At 39.5% G+C, this 19,549-nt stretch overlaps 1 protein-coding gene and 1 long non-coding RNA gene across 5 annotated transcripts in view; one reads left to right on the plus strand and one right to left on the minus strand.

Moving 5' to 3' along the window:
* The first annotated feature begins 28 nt into the window (after positions 1-28).
* Positions 29-19,549, plus strand: part of CENPN (centromere protein N) — a 22,192-nt gene continuing 2,671 nt past the window's right edge. For both annotated transcript variants that reach the window (XM_090259509.1, XM_090259510.1), the window contains exons 1-9: positions 29-151; positions 3,623-3,803; positions 5,045-5,090; positions 6,926-6,985; positions 7,442-7,515; positions 14,214-14,390; positions 15,944-16,045; positions 17,381-17,444; positions 17,915-18,027. In XM_090259509.1, coding sequence (XP_090115635.1) covers positions 3,633-3,803; positions 5,045-5,090; positions 6,926-6,985; positions 7,442-7,515; positions 14,214-14,390; positions 15,944-16,045; positions 17,381-17,444; positions 17,915-18,027 — 807 coding nt within the window. In that variant the 5' untranslated portion in view covers positions 29-151; positions 3,623-3,632. The remainder of the gene's footprint in view (positions 152-3,622; positions 3,804-5,044; positions 5,091-6,925; positions 6,986-7,441; positions 7,516-14,213; positions 14,391-15,943; positions 16,046-17,380; positions 17,445-17,914; positions 18,028-19,549) is intronic.
* The window catches only part of LOC149994269 (uncharacterized), a 13,070-nt gene continuing 7,781 nt past the window's right edge, over positions 14,261-19,549 (minus strand). Inside the window, exons 3-4 of one of the 3 annotated variants that reach the window (XR_016507635.1) lie at positions 17,115-17,258; positions 14,261-14,405 (exon numbers count right to left, since the gene is read on the minus strand). This is a non-coding gene — a long non-coding RNA (uncharacterized LOC149994269). The remainder of the gene's footprint in view (positions 14,406-17,114; positions 17,259-19,549) is intronic. The other 2 variants (XR_016507634.1, XR_016507636.1) reach the window with 2 other exon arrangements.

Raw genomic sequence — 19,549 nt, forward strand, 5'->3', positions numbered from 1 at the left:
GGAGCAGCTGCTCAGGAGTGAGACGGCTGACTATGTGAGCGGTGAGAGCCCCAGCGACATGGAATCGTACGGCGGAGAGTGGCGGGAGCCTTGAGGATCTCACATCCCAAGCCTCTGGGGCAACTTTTTCGTGACTGCCGTACGTCCCAAGGTGCGAATTGGCGCTTGGTCCTGGCTAGAGGAGGAGGGGCAAGGACTACGATTGAGAGTTGGGATGGAGAGGGCAGTGATGCTTGGTTGAGACCTCACATCCGCCCGGGTTGGGGCGGGGACTTTCGTAAGCGTGCGTCTGTGCCGAGCCTACCCGGGTGGTCACGTGATGAGCTGCTCAACCCTGCCAGTTTTGGATTGCTGTTTTGCGCAGAGTTGGGTGTTTTGATTTTTCAGTTAACCTTGGCGTCCGTCCCTTTTCGTCCGTGCAGCCTGTTGCGTTCAATTCTTATCTCCTTATTGCAGCTCTAGAGCGGTGTAGCTCTACAGGAAAGTTCCTTAAAAGGGCTCTTTTGTCATGCGTTCATTCAACATGTATATCTCGAACACTCTGTATGCCAGGCACTGGCTTGCTCTGTGCTAGGGAATAAGAAATCCGATCATCACAGGGAATCAGAGTTTACTCAGAAGAGTTTTCCAGCTTTGTTGGTGACATTGAGTGCGCTCTTTTTCTACCAAAATTATTTAGAATAGCATTCTACAAACTACCCAAAATTTAAAATCTTATGAGGCACTCTACAATGCACAATCCCAAGCCCTACTCGGTGACCCTCTCCCCTCCACTCCCCAGTTTAAATCGATAAGGCCCAGAAATCTGCATTTTTAACAAGCCCACCCCCACCTCTGTTGCTTTTGATGTTTCACTGACTGTTGGACCGTTATCCTTCCCAGGTTATCTCCTCAAGCACACTGCTTAAGGAAAGTAATACTTCATTCCACAAGTATTTGTCATCTAGGGAAAGAGCCATGGCTAAAACATAGTTCCTACCCTAGTGGAGCTCAGTAAAATATTGTTAAGCAATAAAATCATCAGTAAGCAAGATAAGTTCAGATAGTTCTATAAGGACAAGCATTGAAGGTGGGGAAATAACTTTAGATTGGGTGGTCAAAATAAATCTCCCTGAGAAGCCATCCTGAGACCTGAATTACGGTAAGAGTTGCCCATGTGAGTATGTGCAGGAAGGATCTTCTAGGCAGGGGTAATAGCAGATATGATGGACCTTGCTGGAGGGATCATTTTATATCAGAGGACCTAAAAGGCTAATATAGTTGGAGCTCAGAAAGCCAAGGAGAGTGGTAGATGATGGGCAGAGGCAAAGTACCGAACAGTGCAGGGCCTTGTGAGGATTTCAGTCTTGACGTTAAGGTGGTTTTCATGAGACTGATTCTGTTTTCATGTTCATAACTCAGTTATTTTTCTCTTTCTAAACGACTCAGTAGTTCCTCTTTATTTTTAACTATTGTTTTAAGTATCTTTTTAAAAATAAAGTTGATATCCATATCTGTTTGGAAGTGTTCAGTGGTAATAAATTATACGTAGTGTTCAACAAACAAATGGTAGAAATAAATCACAGTCAGGATTCCTGTAGGGAGATACGGCTCTGTCTTTGGAAATCCTGTAGTTGCCATGGCAGCAGATGAGATTGACAGACTGACTATTGCTTCATGCCTTAAACAGGGACACCAAGGTCTGTAGGCTCTTTCCTGGAAGATAGGCTGTTAAGGTAAAGTCTGAGGATATTCTACTTAATCTTTGTTTAGAAATCATACTTGCTTGCCTTGTTATGTTCTGTATTTTGAGGGAGAAAAAGAGATGCCCATTAGTGTCCTCAAATGAGTTAGTAGAGTTAAGATCAGCTGTCACCCTCAGCCTACAGCTTCTTCTGCCCTGAAGAAAGTGGTGAAAGGGCTCAGAATTCCCCTTCCCTATGCCACAGCTTTAAGAGAGCCACTAAGTTATGCTCTGGAAGATCGTTCCCCACTCTGTTGCTGAGGGAGCTACACCAGATTTGTGGCAAGAACCTTCGGAAGTTAAAGAATTTCACTTTCAGGTGTGGGGCCAGAAGAGTGAGCTAATAGCGCTATATTAATTGACAATGCATTAAAGAAGAGACTGTGCTCCGCTCCACCTCCAGCTCTCATTGTGTCTTGTAAGCTCATGAATCCAGCTGTTCATTTAGTTTCTCCGCTTTGGGTCTAACAACCTTAAAATGTACATGTTCAAGACAATTCTTGAGCTTTCCTCTTCCCTCTCACTACCCCCACTAGTCTTTCCCATCTCAGGTAATAGCCACTCCATTCTTTCAATTACCTTGTATCATCTTTGATTCCTCTCTCTCAACACCCTGTATCTAATCCATCAGGAAATCCTGTTGGACTCTCTCTTAAAAGTGTATCCAGAATCTGACCTGTTCCCACCATCCCCACCATCTCCACTCTGGTCTACCATCATCTCTAATCTACATTAGTGAGGTAGCCTCCTAGCTGGCGCCGTTTTCTCCCTTCTTCCTAGACTAGATTCTCAGTACAGTAGCCAGAGTAATCCTAGTAGAAAACCTAAGTGAGAGCATATCCTGCCTCTTCTCAAAATCTTCCAGGAACCGGTTTCTGTCAGAGTTAAGGCTAAGATCCTTGCAGTGGCCCTCAGGGCCCTTCATTGTCTCTGATCTCACCTCCTCTGTGCTCCTCCCCCTGGACTCCCTGGAGGTCTTCTTCTTCCTTGAGGACCCAAGGCTTTTGCACTTGCTGTTCCCTCTGCCTGGAAAACTCTTCCAGTAGCTAGCCACATGGCTCGCTCTCCTCCAGGGACTGACTCAAATGTCACCTTCTCTGTGGCACCTACTCTCTCCACCTCCACCTCACTCCCAACCTGCTCCATTTTCGCTAGTACTAGTTTCCTAACACTGCTGCATTTTCTCTGTAGTATTTAACACTTTTAATACATTTTGTGACTTTCCTGTTGCCTGTCTCTCCCAGGTAAAAAGGACACTCCATACCGGTAGGGATTTTTGTCTTTTTGGTTAAAGATGTATTTATCCTCAGTGCCTAAAAAAGTGTCTGGCACAAATAGGTGCTTGGTAACTTGTTACATGAATGAGTAATTGAATTAATGATTTCCATATCATTGTCATCAAAAAATCAAAATATTCTAGCCAAGAAAGGAGAGAGAACACTAATTTTTAAAAATTTTAAAACATTTATCTCTGGTTGATGTGAGTGAATTGAGTGCTGGCCTGTGAACCAAAGGGTCGCTGGTTTGATTCCCTGTCAGGACACATGCCTGGGCTGCAGGCTGGGTCCCCAGTTGGGGGCGCATGAGAGGCAGCTGATTGATGTCTCTCATACATCTATGTTTCTCTCCCTCTCTCCCGCCCATCCCCTCTCTCTAAAAATAAATAAATCTTTAAAAAGAAAAATTCTAAAACATATTTAAATATACAGCTTAAGGAGAAAATAATTAAATCCTCCTGAAACAGTTTGCAGATTGCTTGAGAAAAGGTAAAATAAACATTTGTGTGTTTGACCTACAAATCAAAATCCCAGATAAAATTTTGATGCTGAAAAACATTCACTGGTAAGTTACATTTTTGCCCGGGTTATTATTTTGTGCTGTTTTTCTGTTTTATTAAAGTGCCAAAGAAATGGATGAAACTGTTGCTGAGTTTATCAAGAGGACCATCTTGAAAATCCCAATGATTGAAATGATGACAATCCTGAAAGCCTGGGATTTTTTATCTGAAAATCAACTACAGAACGTAAACTTTCGGAAGAGAAAGGAATCTCTTGTTTATGACTTGGTTCTGCTTTGCGAGGTAACAATGTTCAAAATGATTAACCTTGAACATATGCTACCCCTTTCGGTTTTTTTCTTTCCTTTCCTTAGTCCAAAAGAGATTTAAGGCGGCTGCTAAACTGTGAAGTGATGAGGCCATGTACTACTATAGTGGAGAAAACACTAATTTTTAATTGGCTTTTCAACTTACCAAAATTGCTTATAAATCACTAAGGAAAATGTGAATACCATGGGATAGAAAAACAGACAATCAATACATGTTGAAGTAATGAGCAGTATTCTTTTTTTTACTTATCAGATTGTCAAAGATGAAAAGATAATACTCAGATGTGTTCATCAGGTTGTGCAGCACCAGAAAGAAACTCACATGTGTTTATTTACTTATTTGCTTTTTGTTTTAAAATGATTTCAGACTTTCAGAAAAGTTGCTAATACCAAGAATTCCCATAGTTCAGTTTACCCTTATTTTTAAATAAATATACTTTATGACCTAGCAATTCCACTTCTGAAAATTTATGTGGATAAAATTATTAAAAATAAAAATTTGTAAATATAAATGATAAGCATTTATATATGTAGTTATAAATGTAAATATATAAAGATGTTAACTAGCATTGTTTTAAAAAACAAAAAATTGCAAACAACTAAACAGAAGATTAGCTAAACGATACAGCCACATAAAATATTCTTCAGTCATTAAAAATAAACTAGATCCTTGTGTACATATTGAAAGAAATTGTATGCTATGCATACATGTAAGTATATATGTATAGAACAGTGGTTCTCAGCTGGGATGATGTCATCTTCCAGAGGACGCAATGTCTGGAGACATTTTTCATTGTCAAAACTGTGGGAATGGGGTGCTACTTGCTTCCAGTGGATAGAGGCCAGGAACGCTCCTTAACATCCTATGACAACTGTCCACAACATAGAATTATCTGACTCAAAATGTCAGTAGAGCCTAGTTAAGAAAGCCTGTTGTACAGGAAGTCCAGAAATTCAATTAAAAAGACCAAACAAAAAGTTAAAGGTGATAAATGAGGAGTAGATTGTGGGAGAACGATTGTGAGTGCCTGTACTCAAACCTGAATCAGAAGGTATATTTGTTACTTAATGGGAGAGCATAGATCGGAGGCAGGTTGTCCGTAAGGTATTGAGAAGGTGCTTTTAGTCTGTTTTAAGCAATTCCAAAATGTGCTGTGAATGGGGTAGAATCAAACCTATAGCCATATTTACTGAATGTTTTACCTTCTCTTTCAGGAGAACCATGCAAGTGTCAATGATGCTGCCCTTTTAGACATCATTTGTAAGTTTTGGGGATTTATATTTACATTTAACTAATCTAGTTTCATCCAAGAGGCAATTTTCTATGTAAGGGCTCAGATTCTAGAGTTAAGTTGACCTGGTGTATAAAATGCCAGTTCTGTCACTTACCGACCTTGTGTCCTTTGCAAGTCACATTGCTTTTCTAGGCCTCAGACTTCTAAGTAAAATGGAAATAATAATAGTGCCTGTTAATATAATATTATAATAATATAGCATGGGATCATTATGAGGGTTAAATGAAATAATACTTGAAAGGCTCTTAGCACAGTAACTGGCATATAATAAGCACATAGTAAATATCTGTTAGGATTTGTATTATTATTAACAGAATTGAAAATATATTTGTGAACATTTGGTCTATGATAGTGCATCTTGTAAGGAATGTAAGGATTGAAACTGGGCTTCAGATGTGGTGTGATCTCGGGGGACTGAGTGGGAGGAGCAACGCATGGCCTCAGGGTCTATAGGTGCAACTAGAAGGAAAATGGAGCGCCTTGCTGAGATGGGGAGCACCAGAGGCAGACCAAGTTTGTCACAAAGATCATAGATTAGTCTAGGACGTTTTCTATTTGAGGAAATGCCTTCATGTGTATTTAAGTCCTTGCCACTTGTCATGAACTTTTGCGTAATGTTTAATAAACAACAAAAAGTTGTAATTTCTATTATTATTTTAGCAACCTTATTCAGAGATTAATTAGCAGGCCTTCTTAACTTTGAAACACAGAACCAAGAAGAAAATACCAGAAAGGAACAAAAACCCTTTGGATGCTGTCTCTTGGTCAGGCAAACAGATCATACCTGTTTTAGACAAAATTTAGGTGATCAAGAATGGTCAGGCCATTGCCATAAATGGGATGAGAGGGGGAAATGGGGACACCAAGGCACCAAATAAAGGGGGGGGAAAAAGATGCTGAATTGTAGAAAGGACAAGAAAGTATAAAAAGGACAGCAAGTTGGTGCTCTTGCGTGCTGGGGCCAGCAGCCTCTTTTTATGGGGTGCAGAGCACCTTGGTACCTTGGTCCTAGGTGCAAAGACACAGGGATGCAGACAGAGGTCAGTGCAGGGACAGAGTAAATCCATGATGATAATGTGGGATTAAACTTGATGACTTCCTAGGTCCATTTTTACTCCAAGACTTTAAGTTTGTAACTCCTGAAGAGTGTCTCCTATATCATACATTCATAAGTTCATTCATTTATTTGTCAGCTGTATACGGAGTGCTCGTTTCATACAACAGTGAACAGGACAAAGTCCTGTGTGCCACAGGATTCTAGCTGGGGAGACAAGCACTATATAAATGACCATTTAAATATATGATGTAGTGTCAGGTAGTGAAGGAGAATAAAGCAGGGTAGAATGGGGGGTCAGTTTGGGTAGGGTGATCAAGGTAGGCCATAGACCACTGCATAGGTGGCATTTTAATAGAGACTAGAAGAGGTGTGGGAATGAAATCTGCAACGAGCTAGGAGAAGAATGCTCCAGACAAAGAAACATCAAGCCAGTGCACACACCAGTTACGGGGAGCACATTATCCCTGGCCTGCTCAGCAAATGCAGCATTCTGTGCAGAAAGAGAATAAATGTTCTGACTTAAGAGTAAATACTAAAGCTCTACTAGATTGAGTAGTTAGGATGTATTTTATTTGTTTGGAGTAAATTTAATCCATGTAAAATTTATGTTTTGAATAAAGATGTATAACCTAATTTGTAAATTACTGTTATTTTCTCCACCTTCATGTTATTGAAAATATGTATTCATAGGCACATTATGTAAAAGCCCTATGATATAATAGCCATAAGCTCTTCCTCTCTCAGATACTCAATTTCATCGGCACAAGAAAGTTTGGGATGTTTTTCAGATGACTAAAGAACTAGGTAATGTTTTACGTTTTATTTTTATTTTATTTTTTAATTTTATTACCCCACCCCTAACCCCTGTCCTGTCCCCGTCCTGCAGAAGGCACAACCCACCCTGCGCTGTTGCAACAGGATCAGGGGAGCAGAGGCTGCCGTGCTGACCGCACCCCTCCCCAACCCACGTCCACATTTTCCCTTTTAGATGAACATTAGTACTGGGTATTTTGGCAATGTAAAAATGAATAGCAGTATGTTCCTCTTAAATCTCTTTTCTTTCATAATGAGGTATTTATTGCTCATTTATGGGAAAATGAACAATATATTTAGCAATGCTGTATCAGAATACTAGCAGCATATGTGTGATTTGATCTTGGAGGTTACACAAAATGCTCACCTCAGGGTCTTTTTAAATGTATTTTTTGAAGACATTGTAACTCCCTTAATTTTTCTTGATTTTTCTTTTCACTTTGACAGGTGAAGAGGACCTTTTTGATATGAAACAATTCAGAAGTTCATTTAAGAAAATTCTTCAAAGAGCATTAAGAAATGTAAGGATAAAATCTTTCTGAATTTCCATGAAATTCAATTTCATGGCATCTGTCCACTTAAAATTTGCTACTTTTTTTTGTTTGAAAGAATTTCAGTTAGTAATATTTTATACTATTCTAGTCCATAACAAAGACAAACTTTTTATTATGAAAACTTTCCTCTCCCCTCACCTCAATTCAAGGGCAAATGCTTCTTTCTCAAGAACAGCTCCATCGGCTAGAACTCTGCAATGATGGAAATGTTATATATCACACTGTCCAGTACACTAGCCAATAGCCACATGTGGTTGCTGAGCACTTGAAATGTGACTAGTGTGACTGAGGAACTAAACTGTTGATCTAATTGAACTGCAACGAATTTTAATCAAATAGCCACAGGTGCGTGGTGGCTCCTGTGTTGGCCAGTGCAGCTCAAGAGCACCCGAAGAATCTTACTGCCATTCCATTTCCACAAGCACCACCTTATTATCTTGGGATCCTTTTTCTGACAACCTCTCCTGCTTCATTCTCTTTCCGCATTAGTCTGCCTTCATCCTCCTTACATAGAAAGACATGCCAAAAAATTCTGCCTCATTCACTATGCTATGTCCATCCTCTCTAGAATAGTAGTGTTCCCTTTTTTCATACACAAATTCCTTGATCAGTCTTCACCTCTTCCTTAATAACTTCTGTCATTCTTTCTGTGTATCCACTTATCACTGAACATATTCTCTCTTCTCCTTTCTTATAATGACCCTTCTGTGTGTGCTTCGAATGCATCTCCTACATCCTCATAGGGCCTACGTGCTTGGTTTCTCTCTAGTCTTTCACATTCTCAATCTCTTCATCTACTGATACCCACTCTTCCACTTACAAACACGCCCAGGTCTCATGAAAAGCACATCCCTTCTCCAGGCTCATCCTTAAGCAAAAAACACTTGGGGGGAAATATTTCTTGCTCCTGATGTGTGTCCCTCATGGAGAGAGTCCCTTCACCATCACCACCCCTTTGCCTTTCTCCAGCAGCAGCACTGACTTAACCGGAGTGAGAGCAGCTGCCTGCAGGGGCCACCTAGTCTGGTCTGTTGCTCCAGGGCCTGGGTCTGCCCCTGCAAAGGAGGCCACCCCAAGTGATTCTGCCAGCAGCCACATGGGCACCTCTGCCTGAGTGGGTTTTATTGTCCAGAGGGCCACTTGCCTGCAGATATGAGCCAGTCACTGGTTCCTCAGTAATGTGAGTTATATGTTGGCCTCCACCAGCCAACTCTTTTGCCTCATTTCTTAGTTGTTCAGAAGAATAGAGAAGAGGGGTATTATTTATTGCTCCTCAAAAAGACCTTTTGAAAAGGTGATCCATCCTTGCTGGCTTTATGCACAAGTCCCTTGCGTTCTGGCTACTGCCTTCACCACCAGATTGAAACTGAGTTTCGATGGGCAGTGGTTCTCACAGTGTGATCCCTGGATCAGCAGAATCAGCATCACCTGGGAACTTGTTAGACATGCAGATACTTGGGCTCCATCCCAGACCTACTGAATTAGACACTGTGGGGGTAAGCCCAAGCCCTCCAGGTGATGTTGATGCCCAATCAGATTTGAGAACCTCCCTATTGAAGGGTGCCAGTGATATTTATCACAAATTCCTGTGGCCTGTACTCTTTCAACAGTCATGCTGATTGCAAACACTGTGAACTGGGTCCTATTCTAACCCCTTTACAATTACTAACTCATTGCATCCTCCTGATGAAGTAAGTTGGGTCACAGCTGAAAATGACAGAGCCATAGTTTAAACCTAGGCAGGTGGCTTCCAGCCCATGCTTTTCACATCTACACTGGGCAGGCTCTCAGCTTACTCTCTGCCATGTGCGAGATGCTGGGGCTAGAAGGATGCACAAGATGCACAGCAACCCTGACAGGTGTGGCTCAGTTGGTTGGGTGTCTTCCCACAAAGCTAAGGGTCGTTGGTTTGATTCCCAATCAGGACACATGCCTGGTCAGGGTGCATAAGAGAGGCAACCCATCAATGTTTCTCATATCGGTGTTCCTTTCCTTCCCTTCCCCTCTCCTTTCTCTAAAAATAAATAAATAATTTAAATAAAAAACAAACAAAGATGCACAGCATCTACTTCTTGTGCTCCAGGTCACACTCTCAGACAATTGGCAGTCAGACCCTCTTATTCTTGCACATCTGTCTTCTCCTGGTTGTCTTCTGCACCTCCTAAACTGCTCCTGTACTGTCTCCATGACTAACACCTTTTCTTTATTTCTGCCCTTCACCGGAGCACCCCACGAGGTTCTGCACTCAGCCCTCCACCAGTGAAGTCAAGCAACAGGAATTTTCTTTGGTAGAAGGGAGGGAGGTAGGAACAGTCATTAATCATTTCTCTTTTCAGAAGCTAATAACTTGTCCCAACACCATTTGTTTACTAACTCGGTTTTTTCCATGGGTTTATGCTCATTGGAATCTTCAGATTCATTCATGCCTATAGAGTCCGTGTTCTGCTCCTTGATCTGTTTCTCCTCACCCTCCTGGATCCAGTGCCTGCCTCTCAGATGTCACCACCTGTAGTCCACACTCCAGCCAAACTGCACTAACCTCCTTTGAGTTCTTGTACTTAACTATAGGCTGTTCCCTGTCCTTGGGACAACCTCCACCACCTGGCTTTTGCACAGCTCATTCCTTCCCGTCCCTCTGACCCCCACTTAAATGGTGCTCCCTCAGATAGTGCTTCCCTGACTGGACTGGGTTCCCCCTGTCCTGTGCTCCCATCACCAACTCCTCCCATTTTCTGGTTTAACTGTCAGTTTTCTTCCCAGCCTGTAGGCTCCCTGAGAGCAGAACTCTGACCATCCTGCTCCCCACCAACCCAGGCAAGGGCTTAAGAAATGCTGGGGAATAAATGAATTAGGCACATTCTTTGCAAACTCCCCCATTCCTTTCATCGGGTAGTTTTAAAAATATTTTAAAAACCATGAAGGCATGTCCTCCACCCTTCCCTTACCTCTAGTTACTCTTCTTTATCAAAAATGTCCTGACCATTCTTCAAGGTGAACCTTTGAATCATTTTATCAGGCTTATATAACAAACAAAATCTTCAGCATTATGAGTGGAGGTTCATTTAATTTCTAAATTAATTGAAGGATAAGTGTGAGCCAAGAGAAGGTATGTCTCTCCTTTTTTCTCTTTTATGAATAAGTAGTTTTTTATACCTTGTTCCTAAGTTGTAACTTTTCATTATATTATTTGAAAAATATTCTTACCATGAGATTATAAACTTTTCAGAAATGAAGGGAGAGTCCCATTTGGGTGTGGCACACACAGCCCCCCCCCCCCTTTTTTTTTAATGCAAAGCTTCATTGGCACAGAGTCCCTGTAAATGTTGTAGATTCATGGTCTGGACCCTTCTGGAACCTGCCTTTTCATGCAGCTGTCCGTGATTGGCTGGCTCGTTTTGAGAACCACTCTTGGCAGTGTTCCCACACTACTTCACCCAAAACAAGAAACCACCTTGCGAGCTGCTCCCTCGGCTCCAGTTCAGAGTTTATCTGCTTCCTTCCTTTTTGGTGCCCTCTCCTCACTCAATGCCTCTTTTAGACACAGGAGCATGTGTTCTCTGAACCCCATGCCTCCTGCCCCCACCATTCAAGGAGAAAAGAGTCTGAAACACTCATAGGTCCTCCTACTTTAATGCCCATGTATTTCAGTTGTTAGATTTCTTCTCTTTTTATCACTGCCATATTCCAAAAGCTTTTGCCTCCTGAATGGATTCAGGCGGAGTAGCAGGAGAGGCTACAGAAACAAAGGAGCCTCATTATGGGATGTATCTGTCCTTTTTGAAAGGTTGGTTAGAGACTGATGTGCTATGTACACTGTTCATCTTAGAAGATAGAGATGTACCAGTAAAGCTCCTGTGTCTTCTCGATCCATAGTTCACCTTCTCTGAGCTGGTCACCATGTCCTAACCCCTTTTCTCAAATGACCAAGGACTCCCAGATCATCTTTACTTCCCTCTTCATAACATAACCAGCAACAGATAACCCCACTTTCCTGAAGGCTGGTGATGGTGATGTCATGCCAAGTAGCATCTCCTGGTACTCAGGATTGAAGACGACTCGCCTGCTGCTCTAGGACAGGCATCGTAACCTTTTTTGTGCCAAGGACCCCCTTTGGCCATTAATGAAGCTTATGGACCACTTTTCAGAAGAGCGTTTTTAAATGCTATGAAATAAAAACACAGAATTACAAAGGAAACTAATTATGTTAACATACAGTTATTAAGGTATTAAAATCCTAAATTGTTATATAGTAATGCATGTGCTTCTTTATTAACACAAATAATCTCATGGTGGGTCTACAAACAACTAATGTCAAAGTAGTAATGGGTGTAAATTTTTGAGGCATCTGTAACGGTAATGTGATTTAAAAAATTTAGGATTTCTATGAAAAACTAAGTAACTGATCCTAAAGTTTTACTGTTTTGTTGCCTACCTTCTCACTTGAAGAAGGTTATAAATTTTAATTAGAAACTGGTGCAAATAAAGATGTAATTTTTTTCCCCCACCAAGTTCATAGGTACCCTGAATTCTAACTATGGACTTCAGGTTTAAGAACTCCTACCCTTGAATCAACTGGGTGGAGAAACTGGTTTAAGAAGGCACAGGGAACCTAACTGGGGAGTGATGGATGGAGGCTGTAGTTCACCGATCCAATGCAGAGCCTGTGAGAGAGAGAGAGGAAGAGAGAGAGAGACAAAAATGTTTCAATTGTAAAAACCACATTTACTCTTTGTATGCCTATATATCATATATCAGACTATCATGAATAGTCTGTGTTACATATGAGGCAATTCTACATTTTATACGGTTCATTTGATTCTCACACCAACCTTTTTTTATATCAGTAGCTTGCTGGTGGTAGCCAGTAACTGACAGTTTAGAGGGTATGGAGCCGGGTTAGCCCAATCACTTAGGAACGTTGGTGGGATTAGTTACCCAGTTAAGCTTGAGCATTATTAATCTAAACTATCATTAGTGAAAAATGCTGTATCCTGAGTATTGTAGGATGATATCTATTGAGATAGTTTGTTTGGAAAATAATCAAAGTCTATATTTGGGCCCCACCTCTTCAGGTATCTGAGTATCTTTCTCGAAGAACATGAGCTGGAACACCTGAATGTCAGCTGGGCCAGGATTAGACTGACGCTGGAGACATTCTTTCCTCTTTAGCCCATTGATTTTGTTAACCTTTTTTGAGTCATAGACCCTTATGAAAATTTTGATAAGTGATCCAGCATCTCTGCAGAAAAGCATGCACTTAGACATGTACACCTAGCTGTGCATCCAATTCAGGGAGGTCTCTTTAAGCTCCTCCATGAACCCTCACTTAAGAGATTGTCATTCTGGGCTAGAGAGACTACCTGAATATGTTGTGTGCGACCAGTTCTCTTCCTCTAATCAAAATGTGCCCTACATATACTGTATTTGGTCTTGATTTTACAGGTGTTTTTGCTTTTGTAACACATGGCATGAAGAGGCTATTCAGAATAAGACTCAATCTTCCATTCAGGGCAGCAGTGGTCCCTCTGTTGGGGGCAGTCGCCGCACTGCTCACTCAGGGAAAGGCAGACAGCTCTGAATCCTCCATGCCCAAGACTGGGGAGGGTTCCTTATATGATGCACCAAGGGAATTTGGAAAAGAGCCCAATAAAGAGTGGGCAGAGTCAAAGAAACTGCCTTCTTAATGCCAGCAGCCATGTTACAACCTGCTTTACTAGAGTAAGATACAAGAGGGAGGAAATTATGAGACATGGGCCAGCCCAGTACACCTGTCTCAACTGCCTTCTTTGCAGGGTCTGAGCTCCACAGGGAAGCTGAGTCAAGGGGGAGCTACTAATCTAAGAGTAGGCTACTGAATTCCAGACCAACTGGTAATCATATTTAAAACTTGAGAAAGGTTTACATTTTATCCATGAAGTGGAAACCAAGTAGAATTTCCTGTATTCTCACTACATAACTTTCCATTAGAGTAATTTTTAGCGTCTCAGCTAAGTACATAGAAGCAATAGCCTATTACTACATAGAAATGTTACTATTAAATTTTATAGTGCATGCTCTATGCTAAAGGGCTCCATTTTTAATTGAATTTATTGGGGTGACATTTAATACAAGTATATAGGTTTCAGGTGTACAATTCTATAATACAGCATCTGCATATTGTATTGTGTGTTCACCAAGTCTCCTTCCATCACCATTTATCCCCCCTTTACCCTCTTCCGCCTCCCCTCACCCCCCTTCCCCACTGGTAATCAGCATACTGTTGTGCCTATGAGTTTTTGTTTTGTTTTGCTTAATTCTTTCACCTCTAAAAAGACTCCATTTTAAAAAAAGTTTATGAAGGTTGCCTTACTTCATAAACTCTTACAGGTAGAGGAACACAGTTTTTCAAGACAAGCCCAATAAATTATTGAAAAATTTTAATATCATACCCTGATTGTAGATTTAAAACATTTTTTTCTTCCAAAAGACTTTGCAAGGCATATACATGTCTACAAAACAACCACAGAATATTTTCCCAAAGATTCCCAAAACACTAGTGAAAAGTAGTAGAAAAGGCTCTGTGGAAGATTACAGTGACATCCTTCATGCCTACAAAGCATGTGTTCTTTGTTGGTGCCACAAGATTTTAATTAGGCAACCTAATTTTCTTTTTTTTTTTAAATAAGGTATCGGTCACTTTCAGAGATGCTGAGGAGAATGCAGTATGGATTCGAATTGCCTGGGGAACACAGTATAGGATGCCCAACCAGTACAAGCCTACTTACGTGGTGTATTATCCCCAGACTCCGTACGCCTTCATTTCTTCCTCACAGCTGAGGAGCAGTATTCCCCTTCTGGGTCAGGTATGGAACCACTTACTGCAGCGATAAAATTTTGTTACCCTGTGTCAGAGGTCTCTGTGGGTTTCAGTGTTGTGTATGAAAATGCCACATGTAATTCTTTATTTCCTCAAATAAGCAAGTGTAGGTCTTCCGCAAATGGGAAAGTGGTGTAAGCATTAGTTCGGAGCTCTTCATTTTTGTCTTTTAATCTAGAAATAATGCGTGTTTAATGTAAAAATTTAACCAATACAGAAGTCTCTAAAGCTCAACAGTCTTTTAAAACTTCACACCCTTTTTCCCAATCCCATTCACCCAGGATAACTACTGTTAACAGTTTGTTCTTTCCTTTCAGATGTTTTATTACAAAAACCAGAGTAGTACTTAGCATTTTTCATTTGCTTTTGTAACATTTCCATGGGGTTCCATATGATTTACCTCATTACTTTTTTGTGACTGCATAATTTGCCTATTAATGAACATTATTTTCTTCTGTAACTATTTTCCCAACATTCTGTACACAAGAAGACAGCTTTACCATAAAAAGGAGCCTCTGTTCAGGGCCTGCTTCTTGTTACTGGTCTGGCTTCCTAGCATCTTTCCCTGGAACAAGCCATCTCTAGGCCTAGTGACTGCTGCTACCACTTCTACTCTATTAATATTCACAACTATAATACAATGGCACCTCGGTTGGTGCCAGAACTATCACTTCAGCTGGTTGTAGGTGAGCAGCTCTACCATCCTGGCTACATTATCACTAGCGCTAAGTGGACTGTGCACTCCAGGGTTGTGGATCCGAGAGCTATAGGATCCCAGTGGGCATACTTGCTTGTCATTTAAATTCCTTGGCTATTTACTGAAATGGCAGGAAGATTTCTACTGCTGCTCGCTCTTCTACTTCCCTTTAACACTTACCTCTCCTTTATGTTTGGGATCTCTTCCTCCGTACTTTAGGGTGCTCATTCATCCACTTACAGCCAGGTGAGTCCACCCTGCAACAGCTAGTTTAAACATTACCCCAAAAGCTAATGTTTATTTCCTTTGTGTATTTTAAGGCAAACATCTCTATCCTCTAGTTCGGGTAAATATTTTACTTTACTAATTCTGTTTCAGCCTTCTAACTTGTTTCCCCAGATAATGGGAAGCTTTTATAAATTGCACTTAATGTGTATTTTTTCCTTCAGTATTTGTCCTAAAGCATACATATATGCATTTTTGTGTGGCAGTATTATTGTAGTATTAGATAACTGGTAGTCTAAAGTAGTAACATTTGAGTAGTCATTGTTTAGTTCTAAGTCTGTACTTAATTTATTATAATTCCTAACTTTAAATAGGATCACATTTCTAAATATGATACAAAAGACTGTAGTTATGATGCTTTTAATGCCGTTAGGCTTTTTTCTTTTTTTATTTTTTAAGTTGAGGAACAGGGCATGAGATTACATTTTTTTGCATTTCTTTTCACTCTTAATTGGAAACTTATTCACTTACTGCAACTCCTAATTTTACTTTGACAAATATCATAAATACAAGAATAAACACAGTAATCTTAGTAGTCTCATAACTTTCACTTCAAGGCACTGACAATTGCTAGCAAACACCATCGGATTGTGAAAATGGACTTCAGAAGCCGATATCTGGACTCGCTTAAGGCTATTGTTTTTGAACAGTATAATCAGGTGAGCTGATCAGTGACTTTCTTTCAAGTTAAGTCTTCATTTTCTCTGTACATATGAATTAGAAGCCTCTGAGTAAGTGGGAAAGTCCACCACCAACAAAAGAAGATCACTTCAGGTATTATTGAAGTAGGGAAAGCTTTCAGTTAGTTTACATGAAAAGAAACAAAATAATCCTATAGATCCCATTTCCCAGATCAGCTAATCTAATTTCTTTTCTTTTTAGAATAACTTAGCACTGCCTTTTCAAGCTAATTACATTATTCTATTATGCAAGAGCAAAGCACAATTAATTTTTGTCCCTAATTGTCCCATCAGTCAATCAGGTGATACAGGGGTTAGAAGTGAAGGAAAAGCATTAGTTTATTAAGTCCCACAATTTATTATCTCTTAAAAATTATTTAATTGCATTGTTCCCCTTTAATGATAAGAACAGATCTGGCCTTACTCACAGGCTCAGGGTTGTTTGCCCCTCTGCATGGCATCTGTGTGCTTGTATGTTCAGACTCCTGTAGGTGTATCACTAATGATGTGTGTGTATCTGTGAGCCCTTACATATATTATACAGGGTGGGGCAAACGTAGATTTACAGTTGTTTGTATGGACAATGATAAAATAATTAATGAATAATGATACAAGAATAAACTCTGTGTTTCGCATACTCACAATTGTAAACCTACTTTGGCTCCACCCTGTACATCTGTTCTAGGTAGAAAGAAATGACAGCTCTCTGCAAGCCACTCTTTAAGGAAAAATATCTAACATTAAGAAGTTAGATAATGATGTTCTCCCATAGCAGCCCCCATCACCCTCACAGCAAATTGATGTCATCTGTCTGCTCTGACAGTTGTATTCCTAGAAAAATTCACATAATCAAACACTTAATTATAAAAACAGTGGCTTTAAGGGTGGAAGGTCAGAGAAGGGATTTGAGAAATTCAGACTTTCAGTAGGGAACGTTATTTTTCCAAAAGGAATCTCGGTGAGTTTTTTAGGGTTATAAAGACATAGCTATGAAACTGAAACATCACATTGCAAATACTGCCTTGATTTCCGTAGCTTTTGTACTCACCACCTGTTTCTTCCAGATCCATTTTTATGATAACAAGGTACAGAACTCCTCAGGCAAAACAGCCATGTTGCTGGGCCCCGCAGTCTCGGCAGTATCCTGCTCTGGGAGAGATGCGCAGCTCAGCCTGGATATGGCCTCAAATCTCTTGTTGTTGGAAACAATAAAGATAATTTGACATACTTTTATGTACTAAAACCAATTAATAGCTGTACTTCGAGGTTTTAAAATTAGGAAAACATTCATTTTTTTTCATTTTCTTTCCCTAGACCTTTGAAACTCACGACGTGACTACACCTCTACAAGAAGGAAGCCTTGGGCTAGATATAAATAGTATGTATGTTTTAAAATATAAACTGAAATTTGGAAGTACACTTTTAGAATGATTTGTTAGTAAAGTGAAATGGTACAGCCATTATGAAACATTTTTATGACTTTACAATGATGTACAAACTGCTATTGTAAAATAAAGAAAGCAGGATAGAAAATTGTGTGCATGTTATAATCCCAGTTTTAAAAATATACATCTTCGTAGTCACTGAAAAAAGGGCTAGATAGGAATATATTAAAATGTTAACAGTACTTATTTCTCTGTGGTAGAATTGTGGATGGTTTTTCTATCAGCCCGTACTTTCTAACTTTTCTACAATAATAAATTCTTACAATCAAGAGAAGAAACAGTAAACACTAAACATTATCTTTAAATTATGTAAGCAAGTTAAAAGGTTAGGAATGAAAGGAAGACACTTTAAGGATGAAACAGATTTCTAACAGATGTTTTATTTGAAATCTTCTATCTATAGTGGATTCAAGGATCATTCATGAAAACAGAATAGAAAAAGACAGAGTCCAAAGAGTGACTCAAGAAATTTTTGGAGACTATCCTCAACCAAGATTAGAATTTGCACAATATAAGGTAGGATATTGCTATAAACTATCTACAGTTATCAATATTTTTTCAAAAGAACAAAGACTTTTAAGTGGAAAATGGTTGTAAGAAACAGATTCTTATTCATTTGTCACTTTAATTTCATATAATAAATTTATGAGTTAAAATAGACTTCTCTATCACATTTAGTAAGTTCCTCTATTAGTAAAGAGACCTTTGGAAATTTTGAATTTGTCTTTTCATCTTTCATATTAATTCAGTTATGTATAGCTGGCTATGATCTGTATTTTTGAGGGGAAAAAATAGTAGTCTATACCCTTCTAATCCATCTACATCTAGAACAATACTTACTATGTAGTGGGTACTCATAAAGACTTATTGATCAGCTCTGGTCGAGTAGCTCAGTTGGTTAGAGCATTGTCCCCATACACCAAAGTTTCAAGTTCAGTCCTCAGTCAGGGCACATACAAGAAGCAACCATTGAATGCATAAATAAGTGGAACAACAAATCGATGTTTCTCTTTCTCACTCTCAAATCAATAAATAAAATAAAATATTGTGTTTTTTTAAAAAATCCAAATATTTAGGAATTTATACATGATTGACTCTAAAATATCTTTAAATTTTACCAAAGGCTATTCATTGTTTAAAAGCAATTTTTTTCCCATTCCTTGATGCAGTCCCTTAGGCAACTATTGATGGTTTAACTAATTTTCCAGAGGTAGTCTATGCACATGTAAGGGTGTTTGTTTCTTTCTTTTTCCTTTTAAAAACAGAAATTTTAGCATATAGTAGTTGCAAATTTGCACCTTGTTTTTATTGTTGTTGTTTTTTTTTTTTGCTTCATATATCTAGTTTATAATAGCAGTATAAAAAAGTATACAAAATCTTTAATGACCTAATGTACAAACTTTACATTTGCCCTTAAATATCTGTTATTTTATTTTTATAATTTTAGTGCCTATACTGTTTGCAAGCAGTATAGGTCAATAGTCTTTACTATTGTTTTTCCATCCTCACCTGAAGACATGCTTATTGATTTGAGAGAAGGGAAGGGAGGAAGAGAGAGGGAGAGAAACATCAATGTGAGAGAGAAACATTGATCAGTTGCCTCTCGCATGTGCCCCAAATGGAAATGAACCCAAAACCTAGAAATGTGTCTAGACTGGGAATCAAACACACGACCTTTTGGTTTACAGAACGAAGCTCCAACCACCAGGGCCAATAGTGTTTACTATTAATAGAAAGGCAGCCCTGGCCAATGTGGCTCAGTGGACTGAGCCCCAGCCTGTGAACCAAAGAGTTGCCAGTTCAATTCCCAGTCAGGGGTGCGTGAGAGGCAGCCAAACATTGATGTTTCTCTCCCTCTCTTCCCTTCTCTCTAAAAATAAATAAATAAAATTTTAAAAAATAAAATAAAAAGTCAATTTGGATAGAATTTTTTTAAAAAGACTTGTTGAATAAAAGAGTCATTATATAGCCCAGTTGATATCATATGGAGAAAAAAACAGTAGCCTAGTTAGAACTGTAAACCTAGCTCATTCCAGAA

The sequence above is a fragment of the Furipterus horrens genome, unplaced genomic scaffold (genome assembly GCF_987537825.1).
Source record: "Furipterus horrens unplaced genomic scaffold, mFurHor1.1.pri manual_scaffold_13, whole genome shotgun sequence".
Taxonomy (NCBI): domain Eukaryota; kingdom Metazoa; phylum Chordata; class Mammalia; order Chiroptera; family Furipteridae; genus Furipterus; species Furipterus horrens.